Genomic DNA, 19,841 nt, shown 5'->3' with positions numbered 1-19,841 from the left:
CTCACATCGTTTATAATGATATCTAAATTATATCGTATCAACAAAATTTTAAGAAATGTATCATCATATAAGTTTGGCCCTTGTCACCAGATGAGCCCCTTTCTTCTACTCCTCCACAGTCAAGTTGTTTTCAGGTCCTCATAAGAAGGGATGGATTGTCGGGGCCATTTCAGATTAAAGAATAGAACAATAATTGGCCACAAAAAATATCCACAAAAAATTCAAGAAGTTTCAAGATAATTTCATGGACTTGTAAGTATCACTAAAAAAACAAAAATTAATGCCCCTGAAGAAATGTATTTCTTTAAGAAAAACGCCAAACCTGGCAAAAAAAGTACTATTTAAACCATGCTTATTAATCTCAAGAGACATATCAGAACAAGCCAAAATCAGTAATGTCAGGTAAGGATTTAGAAAACCTGAGGTAGTGAATTTGACCGCAAATTATTGTAAAAATGGTACAGTACACAAAGAAAACTTCAGATTCAGATTTTTCCGGCAATACAATCCCAAGGGCACCTTTTGTAGCCTCACTTTGCATTTCAAAGCATTCAAACTACAAAAGAATGTCTTCAAGGTTATATAAAATGTTAGCAACAGTAACAAGCCATTTGGGGAACTTCACAGCAGGACTGAGAGCTCATGTGAAGCCAGAGAAACTTTATTCCACGTCCACTTTTCTAGATATTTGTGACCATAGCAAAACCAGACCATCAATCTAGTCACTCCAATTCTAAAGGGCGTCCTTCCTCTACTTCAATAGTCCTTATTAAACCCTTTTTCCAATTATATTGTCAAAATGACAGAAATAATACCAGCAAACATGGTTTGAAAGACATGAGGAGGAGGAAAGAGAAAAAAAAAAATGGGACATGTTGGTTTATTAAAGGGAATCTGTTGAGTCCAGATATAAGCAAAGGTGGTGAGCAGTGATAACTGGCAGTTTCTGGCACTTCCACCTTAATACAGGTTACAAGGTTGGCATGTGAAGAACTTTTGATTGATTGTCCGTATTTTACTCAAAGTGGAGAAATTGACTCATTAAATCAGCTCAAATAGTCAAAGGAAAAGAAAGAGGTGCCAAAGGAAGAAAAAGGTGCATGGATATATATATATATATATATATATATATATTTTTTTTTTTTTATTAGGGATGGGACGGTTTATGAAAACCGTCCGAACCGTTCGGTTCGACTGTCTCGGTTCGGTTCGCGTGTGTTGCGTTCGGTTCATGCACTGCTCCTTTTTCTCATAGGCGACGCGTTTACACTCCAGAGCAGAAGGTGGCGGTACTGCGACCAAAGCCAACCACCAGTAGTAAGCAAGAAGAAGAAGCGAAGCAGCGTAGCCGAATGTAGCAGAAAAAAATCAGGTGTTGTGGAGAATTGTGTCGGAATGGCGAGTGGGAAAGAACAGGAGTTGGAAGACGCGCCAGCAGCACTTTATAGGTCTGCTGTATGGGACCGCATAAAAGTGCAACAGTGTGCAAGCATTGTGCAACACGTTTTGTTTATGCTAACAGCAACATGACCAACATGTCATGCTAACCCCGAAATCCCACATACTCCGTCAGCGCTCCGCTCTGCCCCGCCCCGCTGCGCACCAGCAAAGCCTACAGCCTCCGCTGTGGCTCCCGTCTGCTCTGCTCTGAGTTCCTGGAAAACCTTTCATGCAAGGTTGAAGGTTTAATCATCTCGTGCATGCTCATCGTAGAGAGCATGCACAAGATGATTAAATTCAAAGCAGCAAAACATGCGGAAATTATCCAGGGTTTCCGCGGATCATTAAAAATAATTACAATCCATTAATTTTTTTGAATTTCTTTCATTAATTTTTATGGGATTTTGGTGTAACAATCAACATATACCGAACCGAACACCGTGACCACGAAACCCAGACATCCCATCCAGCTCTTTTGGGGGATGCCTAAGATCTTCCAGGGATGCAGAGAGACATAGTCCCTCACTGTGTCCTATGGACCCCTTGGCCCCCATCTGAGCCACCTTGGCCAACTCCTCCAAATGTGGAGAATCTGCCCTACTCTGAGCCTCTCCAGATGGCTGAACTCGCCCCCTTAAATAAAGGGAGTGATAAGCCACCCTATATAGGAAGCTTATTTCAGCCGCTTGTATCTAGGATCTTGTTCTTTTGGTCATTACCTAAATTTCATAACCATAGAGGGTAGAAATGTAGACTGACCGGTTAAAACGAGAGCCTCACAAATATATCTGTCGATCACCTGCTCCATTCTTCCCTCATTCACAAACAGAACCCAAGATATGTAAACTTTTCCACTTGAGGCAAGAACTCCTCTTTAACCTGTAGACGCCCTTTCTGAATTGAGAACCAAGGACTTGGAGGAGCTGCTCTTCATTCTGGCTGTTTTGATCCAAGTTGCAAACCACTCAAACCGCTTAGTGTGAACCTGCTTCACTCTGTGAAGAGCATAGGGCACTAGTGGCGACTTGCCACTCCTGGTGTTCTCTGGCAAACCACTCCAGCTCATGCTGTAGATCTTGGCTGGAAGGCGCCAGCTGAGTGACATTATCCGCTAAAATTAGCTATTTTAAAACCACAGAGGGGCAGTGATTAACATAAAAAGGGGAAAAGCAAAAAAAGAGAAGAAACAATTGATGTTCCACTTCCAAAATGACCAAGAGCGCAATATTGTTTATTTAAGAATTTATGATTATTTAAGAATAGTAGGTGTGTTTAAGGCAGCTGCAAAGAAATAAGGTGGAATTAAGTCTCAGTGAAGTCCAGATGGACCTTTTTCTTCTTTAAATAAGAGATATAAAAAACATTTTTTACAAAATAAAAGCTGAATTCATTGCATACAAGGGGTGGCCGTTTCAGACTTTATGTATGCTGTATGTGATGGATGTTTTTACCACAAGCTTAGCCAATAAACTCACCCCTGTATGCTTTTTATCAGTCACTGAATAAACCGGAACAAGACTGCATTTAACCACTCTGTTCCACTTGAACCTGCACTGACACCCTTTCATGTCAGTACAGGCACACTTGTAGTGGAGAACCTGTTATATCCTACCATTTGGAAGGAGCTGGCGTGTGCGGTCAGCAGCATTTACAAAAATTAAGTTGTGCTAATTAAACACTCTTGTCTTTTACTACTCACTCAAGTCCTCACTTTTTAAAAAATCAAATATTTTATTCAATTATGCAGAAAAATTGTACATTTTTTTAAGTCATATAGATTTTCTTCTCTTGATAAATCACATAAAAGTCGGCTGCAAATCACCTTACAGACCTAAATCAATATGACTTTCTTCTAGCAAGAATTACTTTGATTTGTGAAAGAGAGATGAAAAAAAAATGATGACGTCTTCAGCAAATAGGTAAAAATATGTAATTAAAAACGGCTGAGTAGCTTAATGAATTCAAAGAAGTTGTAAAGCTGGGAACGGGAAAAGGGATGGGGTCTGGGCGGATAAGTGACTGCAGTAACAACAATATTACTAACAATGAGTTACATTATTTTTTGGAATTAAATCATCACATTTCAAAGCAGAAAAAAGTAAAGATATTTAAAAATATGTTTTTTATATTTCCAGGGTGTTGACTGGTTTTGAAATAAATTCAGACTCCTTGATGTTGACACTGAGAAAAGGCTGGGTTGAGTGCGAGCTGAGAAAATCAAAGAGTGGTCTGGAGACCAAGAAGACCAGTTGCTTCCAAGGAAAACAAGTCAGACATAGAGCTAACTACAGGCTGCTCAGTTTCTAGCCTTTAGAAGTGACAAAGACCCCTGGATGTAGGCCTATTGAAGGCATCTGTTTGGAACATCTCCACTTAGTGTGTAAAGAAGAGTGTTAAGTGTGAACATAATGTGCTGCATTTACAGAGCAGCAATGGTACAGTGCAAAGTGCTGCGTGTAAATGGATTAACGAAAAAAAACACACGGTGAAGGTCTTTGCAGGATTGGGGATTAAAGTGGGATACATGAGTGGAGACAATTTATTATATAATGCATCAGCCAGTAAACTAGCCCTGTCCACTTAATATTAGAATTCAATCTGAACATGAAATAAAAACATATGAAGGTCATTATTTGAATACATTTTGACAAACTCAAAAAAACCTCAGCAGCCATGTCACATAAAATACCTGATAGAAGATGCTTCTCCCTGAACCAGCTGGAGATGGTTGCCATAGCAGCAGCACCATTGAGTTGACTGTGTGAATGCATCATCCTGACCCTGCAGGTAGCAGAGCCGGCGTCATCAGTTCCCTGGACCAATAGGAAGTAGACAGCGCTCTCACCTTTCACCTCTACATCAGGCACTACAGGACAAGATATATAGAGGGTCAAGTCAGAGAAAAAAATTTTTTGGATGTTTTCAGAGAAATTTCCTCTGCATGACATTCTTTCACTTTGAATTGTAAAAAAGGTCTGCTCAGTTTGGTTTTCTAACTCTTTTTGTCCAATTTTTCTGTAAAAATGTAAATGTACCCTAGGTGAAGGTGATGGTGATCATTTACTGCATTCTTTACTCTTACAGTTTCAAGACATGCTAGGCATTTTTGTTTGATTTTCCACAATAATTCAGTACATCACCCTGCAAGGCTATAAAGTGCCTCAATAATTTAGTTTAGCTGCTGCTGATTTCAGAATATGTCACAGCATATCCCAGGTGCTAAAAGTCATTTATTTTACAGCTAAAAAACCCAAAGTCATACCAAGAAAGGACTTTGGGGTTCGGGATAAACACTCCTTCCAGCGCTGCGAGCTTAATTGGCTGGCGGGAGGCTGGGCAATGGGAGTGATTGAACAGGACAGGCTGAACAAAGCTCCGACCTAAAACAAAGTAAAAAAAAAAACAAAAACAACCTAAGTCATTTGAATGGAAGGTAAAATGCATCCTTTTCACAAATGGATTTGAAAGCATTTTATGTATATAAATGTCTGGATATTAAAATAAATGGAGGAAAGAATCTTTTAAAGGGTTTGTACGTGTACATTACAAGCAGTGAGAAATACCTTTCCACGAAGAGCCCTCAGCTGGTCCAAGAGAAGCTTGGCTTTGAGCGACTTCCCAGACAGTCCTCTATTTGTTTGTTGTTAAGGATTGGCACAAAATTAGTTCAGCTTTAGTTACATTTTACCAGTGGACGGCAGTTTGATGAAAATTTGTTTTGTATATAAAATTACAATAAAAGTTGTCTAGGTCATAACAGCCATGTTATTGGTTATCAGGGGCACATGTTTTTTTGCCAAAAGAGATCATGTTGAAATGTCTGACTGTCTGGGCTCACTGGGAATGACGTGACTTAAAAAAAAAAAAAAAAAGATTTTTGTGTTTTGGTTGAATGGGTCCTTTTTGGAGTGTGTGTCTAATCTTAAGGTACTAATGAGAGTTCATAATGGAAGAAATGATTATAACTAATATGGAAGTAATTACTCAATTAAATGTGAGATTTCTCATAAAACACTGCAATACTCAACCTTAAAAAAAAACTGTTTTAAAAAGATGGAGCAAAGACACATAGCCAGGAGGAGTAACACAGAAAAGAAATGTAACTCATTTTTGAGCAATGTTATGCTTTGGAGGCTTTTTTCATACAATTTTCAAAAGTGCACATTTTTTGACCACTTCTACTATAACCTTTGCTGATATAAACACAATTTCCCCATTGTGGAACCATCAAGGGATTTTCTATTCTATTTCAAATATATACCATGAAAGCTCTACCATCTGTCATCTGTGTATAGTCCAAAGCAATTGAAATATTCCCAGAAATTACAATATGAAGTTTAACCCTTAAACAGGCTTAAATAAGTTAGAAAAAAATATTTAATGTTATTACTCGTCTCTTTTTACACATATTTCCACATTGATTATATATACTCTGCTCAAAAAAAATAATAGGGAACACTGAAATAACATCGTAGATCGGAATGAATGAAATATTCTCATTGAATACTTTGTTCTGTACAAAGTTGAAATTCATCAATGGAAATCAAATTTATTAACAAATGGAGGACTGGATTTGGAATCATTCACAGATTAAATTGGAAAAAAACACAACAGGTTGATCCTTCTTTGATGTAATGTCCTTAAACAGGTCAAAATGAGCCTCAGTATTGTGTGTGGCCTCCATGCTCCTCTACTACCTCCCTAAAATGCTTGGGCATGCTCCTGATGAGTTGGTGGATGGTCTTCTGTCTCCCAGACGTGGACTAAAGGCCAATTTATGCTAGCCTCTGCCAACATCTAATCTGTCTCTGTTTGCAAATACTGCACATTTACCAGATTTCTACCCCCAATCTGCCAACGTATCTAACGTGATACTGTACATCGCTGCTAAATATTACCACAAACATGGTTGGAACACATTTTCTTCATCATGATGTTAAGACAGTTGTCCTAATAAATTTTAAGAATTTATATTACCCTTTCGCTGAAAATAAATGATTAATATATTATTGCTCAGTCTCAAGGAAGCAGGTTTGCCATCACATGCAGCCATGACATTTGCTGATGAAATGATGCAAGGTGGCTTGAACCAAGTCATGTGATATACATGCTAATAATAGACAAGACTTTTGATCACTGACAACTGGATTTGAGAGAACCTTCTAAAATAGCCCGTACAGGATGTTAAAGAGAGTATATCTCCTGGTGCACGTTGCCCATTTAAGGGTGAACATAAGTTATATCATCTGTCTTGTTTTAGGAACTAGGCAGGAAATTAAAGTATTGAAGTATTTCAGTTCTAATGAGGAAAGAATTAAAGCTACAGTGTGTAATAATTACAGGGATATACAGTCAGAAATGTAATATATTATACATAACTATGTTATTTATCATCATCTACGAGCTCAGCCTCTTAACCTTAATATTTGCGTTGCCTTAGAATTCGTTATTTATAATTACATAGGAGCGGGTCTCGCAGCCATGGAGGCAGACATCTTTGCGCTACGGCAGCGCAGAGCCAACAAACTAGCAATTGCGAGATCGCCCATTACGCTCGAAAGTAACTACTGCAAGTTGAGAGAGATGAACTGAGACGGTACTGAACAATAGATGGCAGTATTAAAATTATCTATGTAAACAAACCTCATCACTTGAGAAGGTCCCGTAACACTCGCCGTACTGTTGGGGGGGAGAAGCGGTGGGGGGGAGATGTTCATGTTGCTGCGGTATGCAGTCTGGACGTTAGATGTCGCTGAAAATTACACACTGTAGCTTTAAAATAAATAAACAAGCTAACCTGTGCGATGACTGTGTAGGGAGATTACATGCCAATTATGCAGATATGCAGGAAGAAAAAAAATCAATAGGAAGGATACAACTCAAACTTTGCGTTGGACATCAGGAAGGTGGGCAGGTTTGAAAGGTCAACCAGCTGAACCATGTCTAGAACTGGAGCATAGTAATGGAAGACCTGCAAAGCCAAAATGGATATGGGATAAGTGGGAATAATATTTAGAAAATATATCTAAAAAAAAAAAAAAAAAATACAAAGAACAGAATAAGAGATGTATAAAACTATGAATTCCAGTAAGCAGAGCAGGGACATGTTACACTTAAACTTGGGGTAAATCTGAGCTTTCCAGAGTCGAGCATAAACAGTCGTTTTATAGCCTCTGACTTTTCACCATCTGCTTCCAAGAAAAAAATTGTGTCTTTAAACAGAAGATTGTCTGCCAAGTGACCAGCTGGTTAACTTGAGATCCCCCCCGTCTCCACTGTAATACTGTCACTGCTGTAATAACTGCTATAATATCAGACAAAAGTCCAAGTTTAGGACCTTGCTAAAGACCTGACAGACACATGCTTTTACCTCCTCATTCTAGTCTATGAGTGAGCTAAGACACATAAATCCAGCCAATATCTCTAAACCTCCTGTTCACACTGGTCTCTTTCACTGGCAGTGAACAGATGTGCTAAACCACTAAAGCCCTTTTTAGCAGCCAGAAATGAACCTGCTAAAGCCTCCTACCTCCCCATGAACCTCTAAAGGAGGGGGCTCCACAGGAGGCACAGTGGTGTGAATTAGTTTAACCACAAGTTTAAGTTGTGAGAACAGAAAAGGTGTAAAAGTTTATAAAGAAAAATCAACACAAATTCATCATAATGTCACTTAAATAATATTTCCTGGCCCAGAAAAAAAGTGAAATAGTATGTGAGAGTTTGTGTGCAGGTTATTTTAGAGTCATTTTCCCAGTAGTGCTTAGACAGGATTGTTTTTACGGTTCCTTCTTTTAATGCCAAAACAATCTTTGCCATCTGTTTTTCTGTACAGGAGACTGATGAGATCACAGACACATGCATTCTGCTTTATTCTCTATGGACGGGTAAAAAAAAAAAATACTAAAACCTAGACTCATCTAAACTGAGGCACATACCTTCTATCACACACTGAACAAGGAGCAAATACAATAAACACACAAACAAATTAATACCAACAGTCCTTTCGTAAATAAATAGTTGTATTAAAAGAAGTGATGCGCCCCATTTTAAATCTTCAGTTCACATATTTTTACTGCTCATCTAATGAATAAAACAGACCCATTGCTTCACTCCGCACTAATAAACAGCTAAACATGAGCCTGCAGATTCTATGAGAAAGCTCCTCTTCTCTCATTTTCATTGTTGGTACTTATTAATCCACATAAGATTAGACATTACTGCACTCTGCTAGGTTTATAAAGTATTTTTTTTAATAAAACACCATTTCGATTTAAAAAAAAAACAACAACTAACAAATGGAACTCTTTAAAAGTTAAAACTGTTCATAGACAACAGACATTAGGAATATAGCGGCAATGTGCTGCAACAATAATGGTACTGCTTAATGAGTTTGGCCAAATCTCAGCAGAAGCAGCTCCTCTCTGAGCTGGTAGCAAAATGAAATGTGGATAAGTGTCGGATTTTAATGAGAAGTAAAAACATTTCTATGCGTTTCTCAGACAGATTTACTCTTGATGTTTTGTATCAGTTTGAGCCAATACGACTTACAAAAGCTGCACGTTATTGTTCACATTAACAGTGGACATTGTGCAGTTATCTAAGGTGCAGGTACTTCAGTCATAAATTGTGTTTATAATGCTGTGACATATCACTCAAGAAGGAATGGAGGCATCCTTTGGATCCATATTTAGTTAGAAAAGTAACTAAAACTGCATATTTAGATCAAACAACTACTGTTGGATTTAATTAAGTAGAAAGAAAAGATGCTTTAGGAGATCCTACAGACGCTTGAATTCCTTATTTGAGTGTACAGGCAAATTACATATTTTATTGAAATGAACTGGAGCCAATAACTTCAAACTTTCAAAGCAGAGCAATCATAAGATTCACATGAGCACTTCAAAAAGGGATATAAAAATAAAGTATCTTTCAAAAGTATATTTTCTCTTAATTTGAGTTAATATTAAAATATTCTGCCGATGGTCCTCTAAAATACAATTATTATATGCACTGCACCAGAAATAAGATGATGATGAATAATATAATTTCAGTGACAGATTATTTTACTTACCAGCTAGGGCTGCAAAATTAATCGCATTTGAAATAAAATTGCAATGTATACAAATATTTAAGCAATTTTCAGATCGCAGAAGCACTCATTTAAGTAGCTAAATGAAATGTATAGAGGACAACCTGTTATTTCCGTGTGGGTCATCTAAATAAGTGGTCCTCCTAATTATCAATCATTACGTAAGGCCGTTCTACGTGCTCATCCTGTTTGCTATCTTTTTCTGCTCATGCACACTTTCAGGCATGAGCAGAAAAAGCTTTGGTTTCAGCCCAAATTTCTCACTGCAGTTTTTGCAAAATGGCTGAGGGTCATAAGAGAAAAAATGTCTACCAAGTTTACGAGAAGAAAAGAAAGGCTTCAGAAGAGGCAGATATATCCTGGAATGCTTTGCGGGGAGAGCTCTCCTCGCAAAGCATTATGGGATTTATTGTCACAGCGGCCCACTGTCGCCATAGGCTGCTGCTACCTGACAGCGGAGACTAATAACAGAGATGGTGCAGGCACTGCGCAGTGGACCAACGGGGAAGTGATCATCTGTCCGAATGGGAAATTGACTGAGTTCACTATATAGACCCCGCTCTACATAGTGATACAGAGATTCAGGGGATAGAGCAGACATGGGGCTCAGTAAGCTTGTATGAGCTATGAGAACATCAAACTTTTAGACAGAGCGTGCACGAGGAGAAATGGGCTCATGCATGCAAATTTTTTTTTTTTTTTTTTTAAGTTGAGACGGCGGGTCTTTTAAAAAATTCTTCACAATATCTTTCATTAAGAAGCTAAATTTCTTATTCCAGCCCTTTAGGTGCAGTAATGTGCTTAAAATAGGTTTGGAACTACACAGAAGAGAAGAGAAAGATCCAGCTAGTTCGCAGATTCATGCCTGCAAGTTGAATTTAGCACTTTTTCACACAAAGGTTATAGTTAAGTCCTGCAAAAATGGACTTTGGACAATCAAGCTTCCAAGGTAATGAAAAATCCTTTAGTAAAACATTTACATGACTGAGGTTAGTGAAAGGGAAAATCAAATAAAATCTCAATTTTAATTTTTGGCAAAATCTTTTAGGCTAATTACTAGCTGAAATCAAAGGTAAACACACTCATTTCAAGTTATTATTTAATATAGTCTTACTTTTATTTCACTTCAATTGTTACTGAAAGACAAATTTGACTTAATCACTTTCAGATGTCACAACAACTGAGCACTGACCAAAACAAATAACTCAATCTGAGAGAGTGAACAAAAGGTGATGGAAGAATAGTATGAATAAGACCACATGGACAAATGGTTTGAATGTATATAATAAAAATGTAATTTTATGGCTGAATGGCCATGAGGGAGAATAGGGGTGAGTCTTTCTTTTCTTTCCTTTTCTTCTTTTTCCTTGATAAAAGCGATTTGATTCAACTGCCTGAATGTTACAGGTCCCAGTGTGCGTTTAAAAGGACAACAGGAAAGTGACTGTTTTGACCTCATCTCCTTGTAGCCATCAGAAACCATTAGGAGAGAGAAGTGCAGAGACTCCATTCTACTAAACACCTGGGAGGTAGGATCAAGAATAAGTGGGGTCCTAGGAAGAGTCAGAATATCTGCCATCCCAATATGAAACCTTCCCTAAACTTCAGAGGAACATACAAAAACGCTAACAATAGCATTACAATATGTCCACAGGAACAAAAATGGAAGTTCAGGTCTTAATGCATGCTTGGTTAAATTAAATAAAATTAGGACAAAAGGAGAAAAAGACATAGTGTGAGAAAAATGTGACATTAATGCTTCTCTTCAGGGTTATCACATGTTAAAAAAAAGGTCAGCAATGCAGAAATTTGGTTTTGAGAGACTTACCTCAGAGTTTAGTTTGTGATCTGTGCTAGGAGCTGGGATGAGACCAGAGTCTGATAGCTGATTCCCAGGAGAGCGCAGGGAAAAGCCATCAAAGCGAAGTTCAGATACATACTGAGGCAAACACACAAGGGAAGAAAGAACATTTTAAATTACTAACAAGCTCCTATCATGCATAGCTCCAGTTAGAAATTAACTGCCATTCCACAAAGATTACATAAACACTATCCTATCCTTGTTAAATTCTTTTTATCAAGTGTGTTGTTGTTTTTTTTACTCTGTATTAGCTGGGAAGAAAAAGCAATGTTATGCAACTGCCACAATATGTTGGAGTTCAGTTGCGGGTTTACAAAAACCAGTACATACACAGATACAAACTGCAGCACAAGGCGCTGTATAATTGCTCTTTCTTTAAAAGCTTTCTGTAAAGACTTCTGCACATTCTCTAGCTATGCACCTTCAGCAAGTGGCAGCTGGAGCCCACTTACTTCTGTAACTCAGAAAAGGTCACTTTAGTGAAGGAGAAGCAGGATGCTTGCCTCAGCAGACTATCAGCTAAACCAACTAAAATGGAAAAAGGAAAAAAAAAAACACAGTCTCCTGCATGTTACTGAATAACCGGTACACAGGGATATGGATGACTCATCTATAGCAATTTAAACGCAGAAGTATGAACTCTGTTGATGATGTAACAATTCTGGTAATAACCAGTAATAACTAAGAATACTTAGCATCTACAGGTACAACAGGGTTTTTGCAAAACAACCAGAGTGAACAATAATGACTCAAAAGGTTTCCATCCAGCCTGCTCAGACACCAATCTCATAATATCTTATGGGTCAGGTAGTAAAGGACCCACCAACCTATACCTTGACTTCTCAAGCTTTTATGGCTGCAAATACTCATTATTTGTATTTATGTATGTATGTAACCTTTATTTTTACAGCTAGACCTCACTGAGATTAAAACTACTTTTCAAGACAGACCTTTGCAGCAGAGTCATAAATTGTGCACCAAGTGTATAATTACAGCCATATTTCAATATAATTACCTGAGCACTCAATTAATAAATTAGATACTTGACTTTTTTTTTTTGCCAAAATTTGTTTTTGTCAAACATTATAGGCTAATTGATTTGACAGAAAGCAATTTGAGTTCTCCCATCAAATCCAGGTACTTGAGTCTCAGAATTAAACCAATAAATGTTTAAAAAAGGTCCAGATGGATAAACTCTTCTGTGAATAACATTGCTTCATCTGTGATATATCGTGCAGATCAAATTTCTAACAAGTGGGGAACATTTTTCCGTTCCCAAACAAGAATGGTATTAAAAAAAACTTTGATGTAAATTTAACCAGAGACAACCACATTAAATAGATTGTTTTAAATTTTAACGTATAAGACAAAGCAATAAATGTTATAACTAAATACTGCAGAAAACTGAATACTACAGCATCTAAAACCTCAAGAAGAATGAGCATATCAAAATTGGGCATGTTAAGAGCTGGCTAGAGATTTGGTTTAATCTTCTTAAACATAAAAATCTTATTAAACAATGAAACTGCTGTTGTAGTGTAGACATATTTTTGAACACAACTATATTTAAATTGCGTTTTAAATCCTTTTTGAAGTGTTTTTTATATGCAGATAATGAGTTGTCCCTGAATGCACCATACCTGCAGACCTGATACAGTGTATTCATACATCGGCTGTGTCTCTGCAGCTATAAAATCCTCCTGAGAATTTGAGGTTAGTTGAATGCTGCAGCCCATTAAATTTGAACAGTTATGTTTACATTTTTTAAGGAAAGTAAATAAGTATAAAGCAAACTTTCTTTATCAACACCACTTTTGAATGTTTTATAGTCATAGCATTGGAAAGGGGAGGTTCAAGCCGTGCATAGTTTTTTTGAATCGGTTTCAGTAAAATATGTAATCCAAGACTTTAGCTTCTCCTATATTGAAATGAAAACTTTTCTACAGAAAATGTATTAAAATAAGTAGCAAAATGTTATCTCCAAATCCTGAAGACTCTCCCAAGAGACAGAAACTGCTTTTTAAATATATTTTCACACTTGCGCCTCGATGAAGCAGAACTGTCAATTCCCTGAGCTATGTTTGGAGTGATCCTTAGTGAACAAATCTGCCAGGCTGTGTTGGTCGAGGCCAGGCAGAAGCAGCTCTGCCAGCGTAGTGCTGGCAGCACTAAGATGTTTCCCATGACCTCTGGAGGACCTGCAGTGATTACTCCGGATTCATTCAGCAGCAGCAAAAAGACCACTGGCCTCCAGAGGGAGGAAAAAAAAAAAAAAAAAAAAGATGACGACCTGTAAAAATTTACCCCGTGGTCTGGTTGTACTAAATGATTAATTTGGTATTGAAAGGGCACATAAAAAAAAAATGAATTAGTCTTGGTTCATAGAAATCTTTTCTAATAAGGATAGAGAGTACATCTGTTCACAGAGCTATAAAGTGAGTTTTTTTTATACCTTATAATGATCTTATTTTAACACACCGAATTGTTAAAGATCAAAAAACATTTCAAAATCATCCAAAAATGACTGAACTATAGACTGCAGCCTGAAAATATTGTATTTATTCATAACAAAGCTGTCGCCACCAACCTGATCCCATGAAAATTGGTCGCTAAATCTAACAAAAAAATCATCAAGGGTTGGTGAAAAGTGACAGATTTCTTTGCAAAATGGTTATTCAGCTGGCTTAGTAAACTAGCCCCACCCGCCAGAGGCCAAAATCATTTTTGCCTGTGAGTGGTCTAGCCTCGATCGATGCCCCAGACCCTAGAACTTGCGGGCCAATCACAACGCAGAAATGTGTTTTGAATTTCTGGATGCAAAGCGGCTGGGGTTTTTCAGGGCGGGACAACAAAGCTGCACAATGCTGGAGAAAGCACAACAAGAAAGATGGCCACAACTATTGAACAGTTCTCGTTTGACTCAGCTTTGGAATCAGTTTTGGAAGGATTAGTCTTGGGGTTTTTGTTGAAATGTGAGCCGGAAGAGTCTCTACGCTCATTCCTTTTTAACAAGGACGTATTTGGGTTTTTTTCCGACAGGCTGTTTGTTTACACTCCCCCATCAGCTTTCTGTCGCGCTTACTACGTTACAGTCAGTTGCGCTCATTGGTCAGAGCGTTGGCCAATAGGCACAGGCATGGTTTGAAAGACAACGGGTTGTTCTCATCAACAATCTTCCAAAGTCTCATTCATCGGGGCCAGACTAAATTACAAATTTAATCTCACATTTAGTCTGGTTTATTAGGCTATTATTCAGCCACATTGGAAAGTTTTTCAAAGTCTTGCCACAGATTTTAGTAAACCTTAGTGAACCTTTTCCAAAGACTGCATTTGGAAATTTGTGAACTTGTTTGGGTCTGCAGTTCTCCAAGCTGGGTTCTGTTTTGACCTCCTGGGTGAATAGTCAATGTGTTTTTTGGAGTAATTTTGGTAGGAAAGTTTGCCTAGGTAAATAATGGTTCTCTCAGCGTGGGATGTAAATTCAAAAGCCGTTCAAAACTCTAATCGGCCAAATAGATGTCATTGATTTACTTCTCAGCTTGAAATTCACTTGATTCGTTGCCTTAACTTTCAAAATAATTGAGCTTACTTGATGTTGCTTGACAGGTTCTACTGAGGGATCCTTGATTATACAAGTTAGGTAATAATCAAGTTGTGGCTAATAAAACTGAACCAAAGCTAGTTAATGACAGTTAGTTCTTCACATAACAAAGGAAGCTATTTTTTCTATAATAGATTGGTGTTTTTTGATGCTTTTTACCATAATAAACCTAATAATCTTCTCTTGAAAACAACACGTGTTTCATGCTGTGTTTTGGTTTAACAAGAGCAACAATGTGTTGGTTGTTTTTAACTTTTTTTGAAGAGCAACAATATAAAAACAAATCTATTAGTGGCCAAATACATTCTTAGGACACAGTAGATTCTTTCTTTAGCTAAGTGAAGAAATATTCTACATTGCCTATTTTTATTTGTGAAAACATCCAATAGTTTGATACGGTCTCTTGATCTGTGTAGTTCTTTCCAAAAAAGCAAACAAAAAATTCCACTGGATTTGTTTAGCTTACAACAAAATATAATGTATTTTGTTTGACTTAAACCAGGGAGTTCTTTAGCTTCTCTGCAATAAAATTGTATGACAAAAACGTATAGACCATTACCATAACTCTTCCCTCTACTGTGGATTTATGCACATGGTTTTTAAAGCATCCTCTCCCTGTGTGTGACTAACTACAAACACAAAACTGCTGAGATATGCAAACATCATCTAAAGAAAACTTTTTGCTTCTTTATCATCCTTTTGGATACCTGTACCACCTTCTTTGTTGTAGCACTTTAGTTTAACACCAATTAAATAAGAAAAATGTGTTTTTAAAATCGCTTAATGTTGCCATCTTTCTTAGCTTTTCTTAAAACTATGAAAGGACACCAATTATGTTTTTTTAATGAGCTGTGTATGTTTTGCTTCCACATTTTAGTGCTTTTCCATTCAAGAGGAAGCAAAGGCATTCAATATTTATGCAATGATTCACAACAGCTTCTTTGTTCAGTAAAACCTGCACCTATATAACTAAAAGGATTATCAAGTATTAGTAGATAATGCTCATTAAAGGATTATGGGTAGTTTTGAATAAAAACATTATTTGCCTCTTTTCCTTCTAGCCTGTAACAAAATGAACAGTGGTTTAGGTTTTCTTACCAAGTCTGTTTCTTCTTTATATTTTTCACTTCACTCATCTTTAAATCTCCTTTCCAACAACACCTTTTTTCTTACTTTTTGATAAGTTATATTGTTAAAAACCCCATTCCTCACCTTCTTTTCTCTGATAAGCAGGCCTCCTCTCCACAGCTCCCTGTGATCGATGCAGCTGAACAGGTCAGCAGGTTCAATCAGACCAGCACTCAGAGAGGACGCCACCTTCTCCCACCTGGAATAGAGGAAACAAGGCATCCATATTGATTTCAGCTAGCTTTAATATTTCAAGGCCTGGTTTTTCTTCACCAATCACAAAAGTAATGGTTATTTTTCAAGGGTTGTGTTTTACTGAACTGAAACTTATACAAACACTGAACAGACTAATAATTAAGGTAACAGTTAGCTACACATGCTCTTTTTTACTCTTCTAACTCCCCCTAGTGGTAAAAGAAGTACAACTAATTAATTTAAATAATCTAGGTTTATTGTGATCTAACATTTGTGTACACATATATTCGCTTATTATGTCACTGCTTTGTTTATATATTTTGGGTTTTTTTCTGTCTTGAGTTATGTGATGTTTTGTGCAATTTTTTGCCTCCTCACCCACTGTTGTTCTGTGTAACAATATTGATCTTTGCAGCATGCCAGCAGGCCATGTGTTTTAGGGCTCCCAGCAAAGGCAGTAGATCTTTAACTGAAGGGGACTTCTCAGCTGAGGCCAGCAGCAGAACATCCAGCAAGGCTTTACCTAAGAAAGAGGAAAAAGACCTGTCAAATAGAGGTACTTTCTTCTTTAAAATGCTATTCTTATTATTACACTTTTTCAAGTAAAAATACAGTTAGCGCAGTTTCAATTTTGAAACTACTGTCTTTTTTACAGCCGGACCTATTCAAAGCAAAATTAGAAACATTAAAATAAAAAAGAAAACTACAATGGGAAAACAGTTCTAGAGGCTGGGAGCTGGTATTTCTGTAGAACTTTGTTTATATTTTATCTCCTTGTTGTTGAGACATCTCAACAACAAGGAGCGTCTAAAAGGTTCTAGGGTCATTACTCGTGACATTCCCCTAGGGTTTATCTTAGGGCCAATCCTATTCAATATTTATATGTTCCTCCTAAACACGATCACAATAAAAAAAATAACAGAAGTTACCATTGCTATGATGATGACACACATTGTGAAGTCATTATGAACCCATTCAAGTTCTTGGTAAATGCGTAAAGACAAAGCATGGCTGTGCAAAAGCTTAGTCAAATCAAAACTGAATTAATAATTCTTAAACTAAAAGGAAGATTGTTCAAAAGTTACCACACAGCTCTGAGCTTCTTTTGTTTCTACTAAAGCCTGCCTATGGAGAAATCTGTTTTTAATCACTATATGTGAGCTACTTTGACTCATACCTCATGACCAAAGAGGAACGGCAGAACATAGGCTGACCAGAAAACAGAGCTTAAATTTTTGGCTCCATTTATCTACAATACTGCAGAAGAGGCAAGAATTCCAGATCTCAAACCATCAGATCAACTTTTCACTAAGCTACAAACCACCAAGTCAAACTGTTTCAGCCTTATTCCTTTAACACAGCTCGAGCCAAGGTTTAGATTATTCATGTTTGGCGACCTTTATCATGTGGTAAGTATCTTCTTAGGAGCAAAATTTTGAGAAAAAAAAACATCAAAAACATTAAGAGGAGCCCTATAAAATAATTTCATAGAGAGACACAAACAAATAAGTAACAGACTTGACTAATTCATGCATGCAGATCTTTTGCTACACAAAATATATACATGAAAGGAATTATTGTTAACAAAAAGTAAAGAAACACTTTAATAAAAGTTACCATAAATGATTGTAAAGAAGAAGAAGCAGCATTGTTTTGGGATTTTTTTTTAGGGTTACCTGGTGGAGGCAGCTTGTCTGTCAGCTGGTGAAGTCCATCCACAGCCTCTTCCAACAGCCTGATGAAAAATTTCCTGGTAAATTACTGAATTTCTATTTTTATAAATATAGACAAACTCAAGGTTATTTTGTCTACTTTAAGAGATGTAAACCTTCATGAGAAAACAAAAACATGTGCTTATGTTCTGAAAAAATAAGATTTACAAATACAAAATATAGGTTGAGTCCATACTCTCCCATAGTTGGCAGATCATCTCTGTTGTCTGCTGCCTCCTGGTTATCAAGAGAGGTCAGACATTGTTCAAGTGTAGTAAGGCTCTGCTCCTCGGTGTCACCTTTCTGCTGGTTTGCTCCTAACTCTTCCCAATCAGAGCTGCAAAACTGCAATACAAGTGACAGAGATTTAAGGATGAAACTCATATTTCTAAGCTTGAATCAGAAATCTAAAATCAATGTGTCTGTGAATTTTGTACATGAGTAGAATGTATTTATTTAGAATTGTAGAAATAACTTTCCATGAAGAAATGTTTTGAACGTCTAATTTTCTTACTTGTGCTGCCTTTCGGCACGCCTGAGCTGCAAAGTACCACCTTGGGGTTGTTGGGCTTCCACCAAGGGAACAAGCTGGGGAAACAAGAGAGACTGCCTTAAAAACAACATATGCATAATTAAAGGATGTTCACTGTTATATATCATTTACCTGGAAACTCAGAGTTCAATGTTACTGAATGCTGGGCTGAGATCTCTAAGAGTCTTTTATAAATATCATTTACTGGCTCCAGACCTAGAAACACAACAACAACAACAAAAAACCGGTCAAGCTTCTTTAATTACTGATTTACTTTTCAGCAAAATACAGAGCATTTCTTCCTTTGTGAGCAGTGAGTTGTAAAACCAGTGCTGACTTAACTGTATAGTTTTTACTTAACTTGAAACAAGTGTTCTCTGATGTTTAGATGCAGTCAAAAGCAGCATTCTGCAGCTTGTCAAGATATTTTTTTTAAACTCAAGCTGAATAGCATATTTCTTTACAACGCTACGCCTAAAAGCTTTTAAAGACCAACATGTTAAATAACTTGTGTTATATTGTGGGAGGTTTACTATAAATCTCACACATCCATATATCTTTATCCTACACTTCTATCAATACATACTGTACTAAACAATTTCTATCAAAAGGCATGCTGCAGTTTGTAGTAAAAGAACTGTTTTATTGCAATTCACCATTTATTTAGAAATTTGGCTAGCTTAACACGGCTCGACCAATGACTTTTTCGACGTAAATATAGTCTATTAAAAACTAGAACTTACATTTATGATAGTCCGTACAGTGCTCTTCGCTTTGACAAAGGAATATGACCAAAACATAGCGGTCCATTTTTTTACCATATAAAAAACATTTAAAACTATAGCTTCTTTGCTGTGTTAGCAAACTTTCCCGCAACGTTAAATTTCCCACCAGTTCTTCCTCTTCCTCAGTTAGCTGTGACGTCAAAGGAAAATTGCTCGCCAGCGCCCCCTAACGGCCCAAGTCTTGTTACAATATGACTACTGCTTTCGGTCAGTCAGGTTTAAATAAATGTACTAAATCCTGGAAAAATAACTAATCTACAGATCATTTTGAATGATTTAAAGTGAGAATATTGCGAACATAAAGGAAATTTGGCTTCAAACTGTTTTGGAGAGCCCAGTTAATTTTAGTGCCTTACCTGTAACCCACTTTTTTTGTTAAATGTAGGCCAATCTGTGAATTTAAGCAACAAATTCACTGTTTTCTTGTGGGGGGAAAAAACTGTGTAAAGTAGAAAGCTCTGGACATGCACAAGTCTGTTTTATCCTTAACCCTTTATA

The 19,841-nt window shown here is 37.0% G+C and overlaps 1 protein-coding gene across 1 annotated transcript in view; it reads right to left on the bottom strand.

Annotated features, from left to right (window-relative positions):
* mtbp (MDM2 binding protein) overlaps positions 1 to 19,459 on the bottom strand; it is a 34,908-nt gene extending 15,449 nt beyond the window's left edge. The window contains exons 1-12 of the mRNA XM_015380731.1: positions 19,302 to 19,459; positions 18,691 to 18,774; positions 18,541 to 18,614; positions 18,223 to 18,371; positions 17,991 to 18,049; positions 16,693 to 16,837; positions 16,204 to 16,318; positions 11,358 to 11,468; positions 7,317 to 7,411; positions 5,004 to 5,070; positions 4,703 to 4,820; positions 4,130 to 4,306 (exon numbers count right to left, since the gene is read on the bottom strand). Coding sequence (XP_015236217.1) covers positions 4,130 to 4,306; positions 4,703 to 4,820; positions 5,004 to 5,070; positions 7,317 to 7,411; positions 11,358 to 11,468; positions 16,204 to 16,318; positions 16,693 to 16,837; positions 17,991 to 18,049; positions 18,223 to 18,371; positions 18,541 to 18,614; positions 18,691 to 18,774; positions 19,302 to 19,368 — 1,261 coding nt within the window. The 5' untranslated portion in view covers positions 19,369 to 19,459. The remainder of the gene's footprint in view (positions 1 to 4,129; positions 4,307 to 4,702; positions 4,821 to 5,003; positions 5,071 to 7,316; positions 7,412 to 11,357; positions 11,469 to 16,203; positions 16,319 to 16,692; positions 16,838 to 17,990; positions 18,050 to 18,222; positions 18,372 to 18,540; positions 18,615 to 18,690; positions 18,775 to 19,301) is intronic.
* Between the last annotated feature and the right edge of the window lie 382 nt (positions 19,460 to 19,841).

The sequence above is a fragment of the Cyprinodon variegatus genome, unplaced genomic scaffold (assembly GCF_000732505.1).
Source record: "Cyprinodon variegatus isolate N-32 unplaced genomic scaffold, C_variegatus-1.0 Scaffold221, whole genome shotgun sequence".
Taxonomy (NCBI): Eukaryota; Metazoa; Chordata; class Actinopteri; order Cyprinodontiformes; family Cyprinodontidae; genus Cyprinodon; species Cyprinodon variegatus.
The sequence above is the reverse complement of the archived record's forward strand: the minus strand, read 5'-3'. Positions and strand labels throughout refer to the sequence as shown.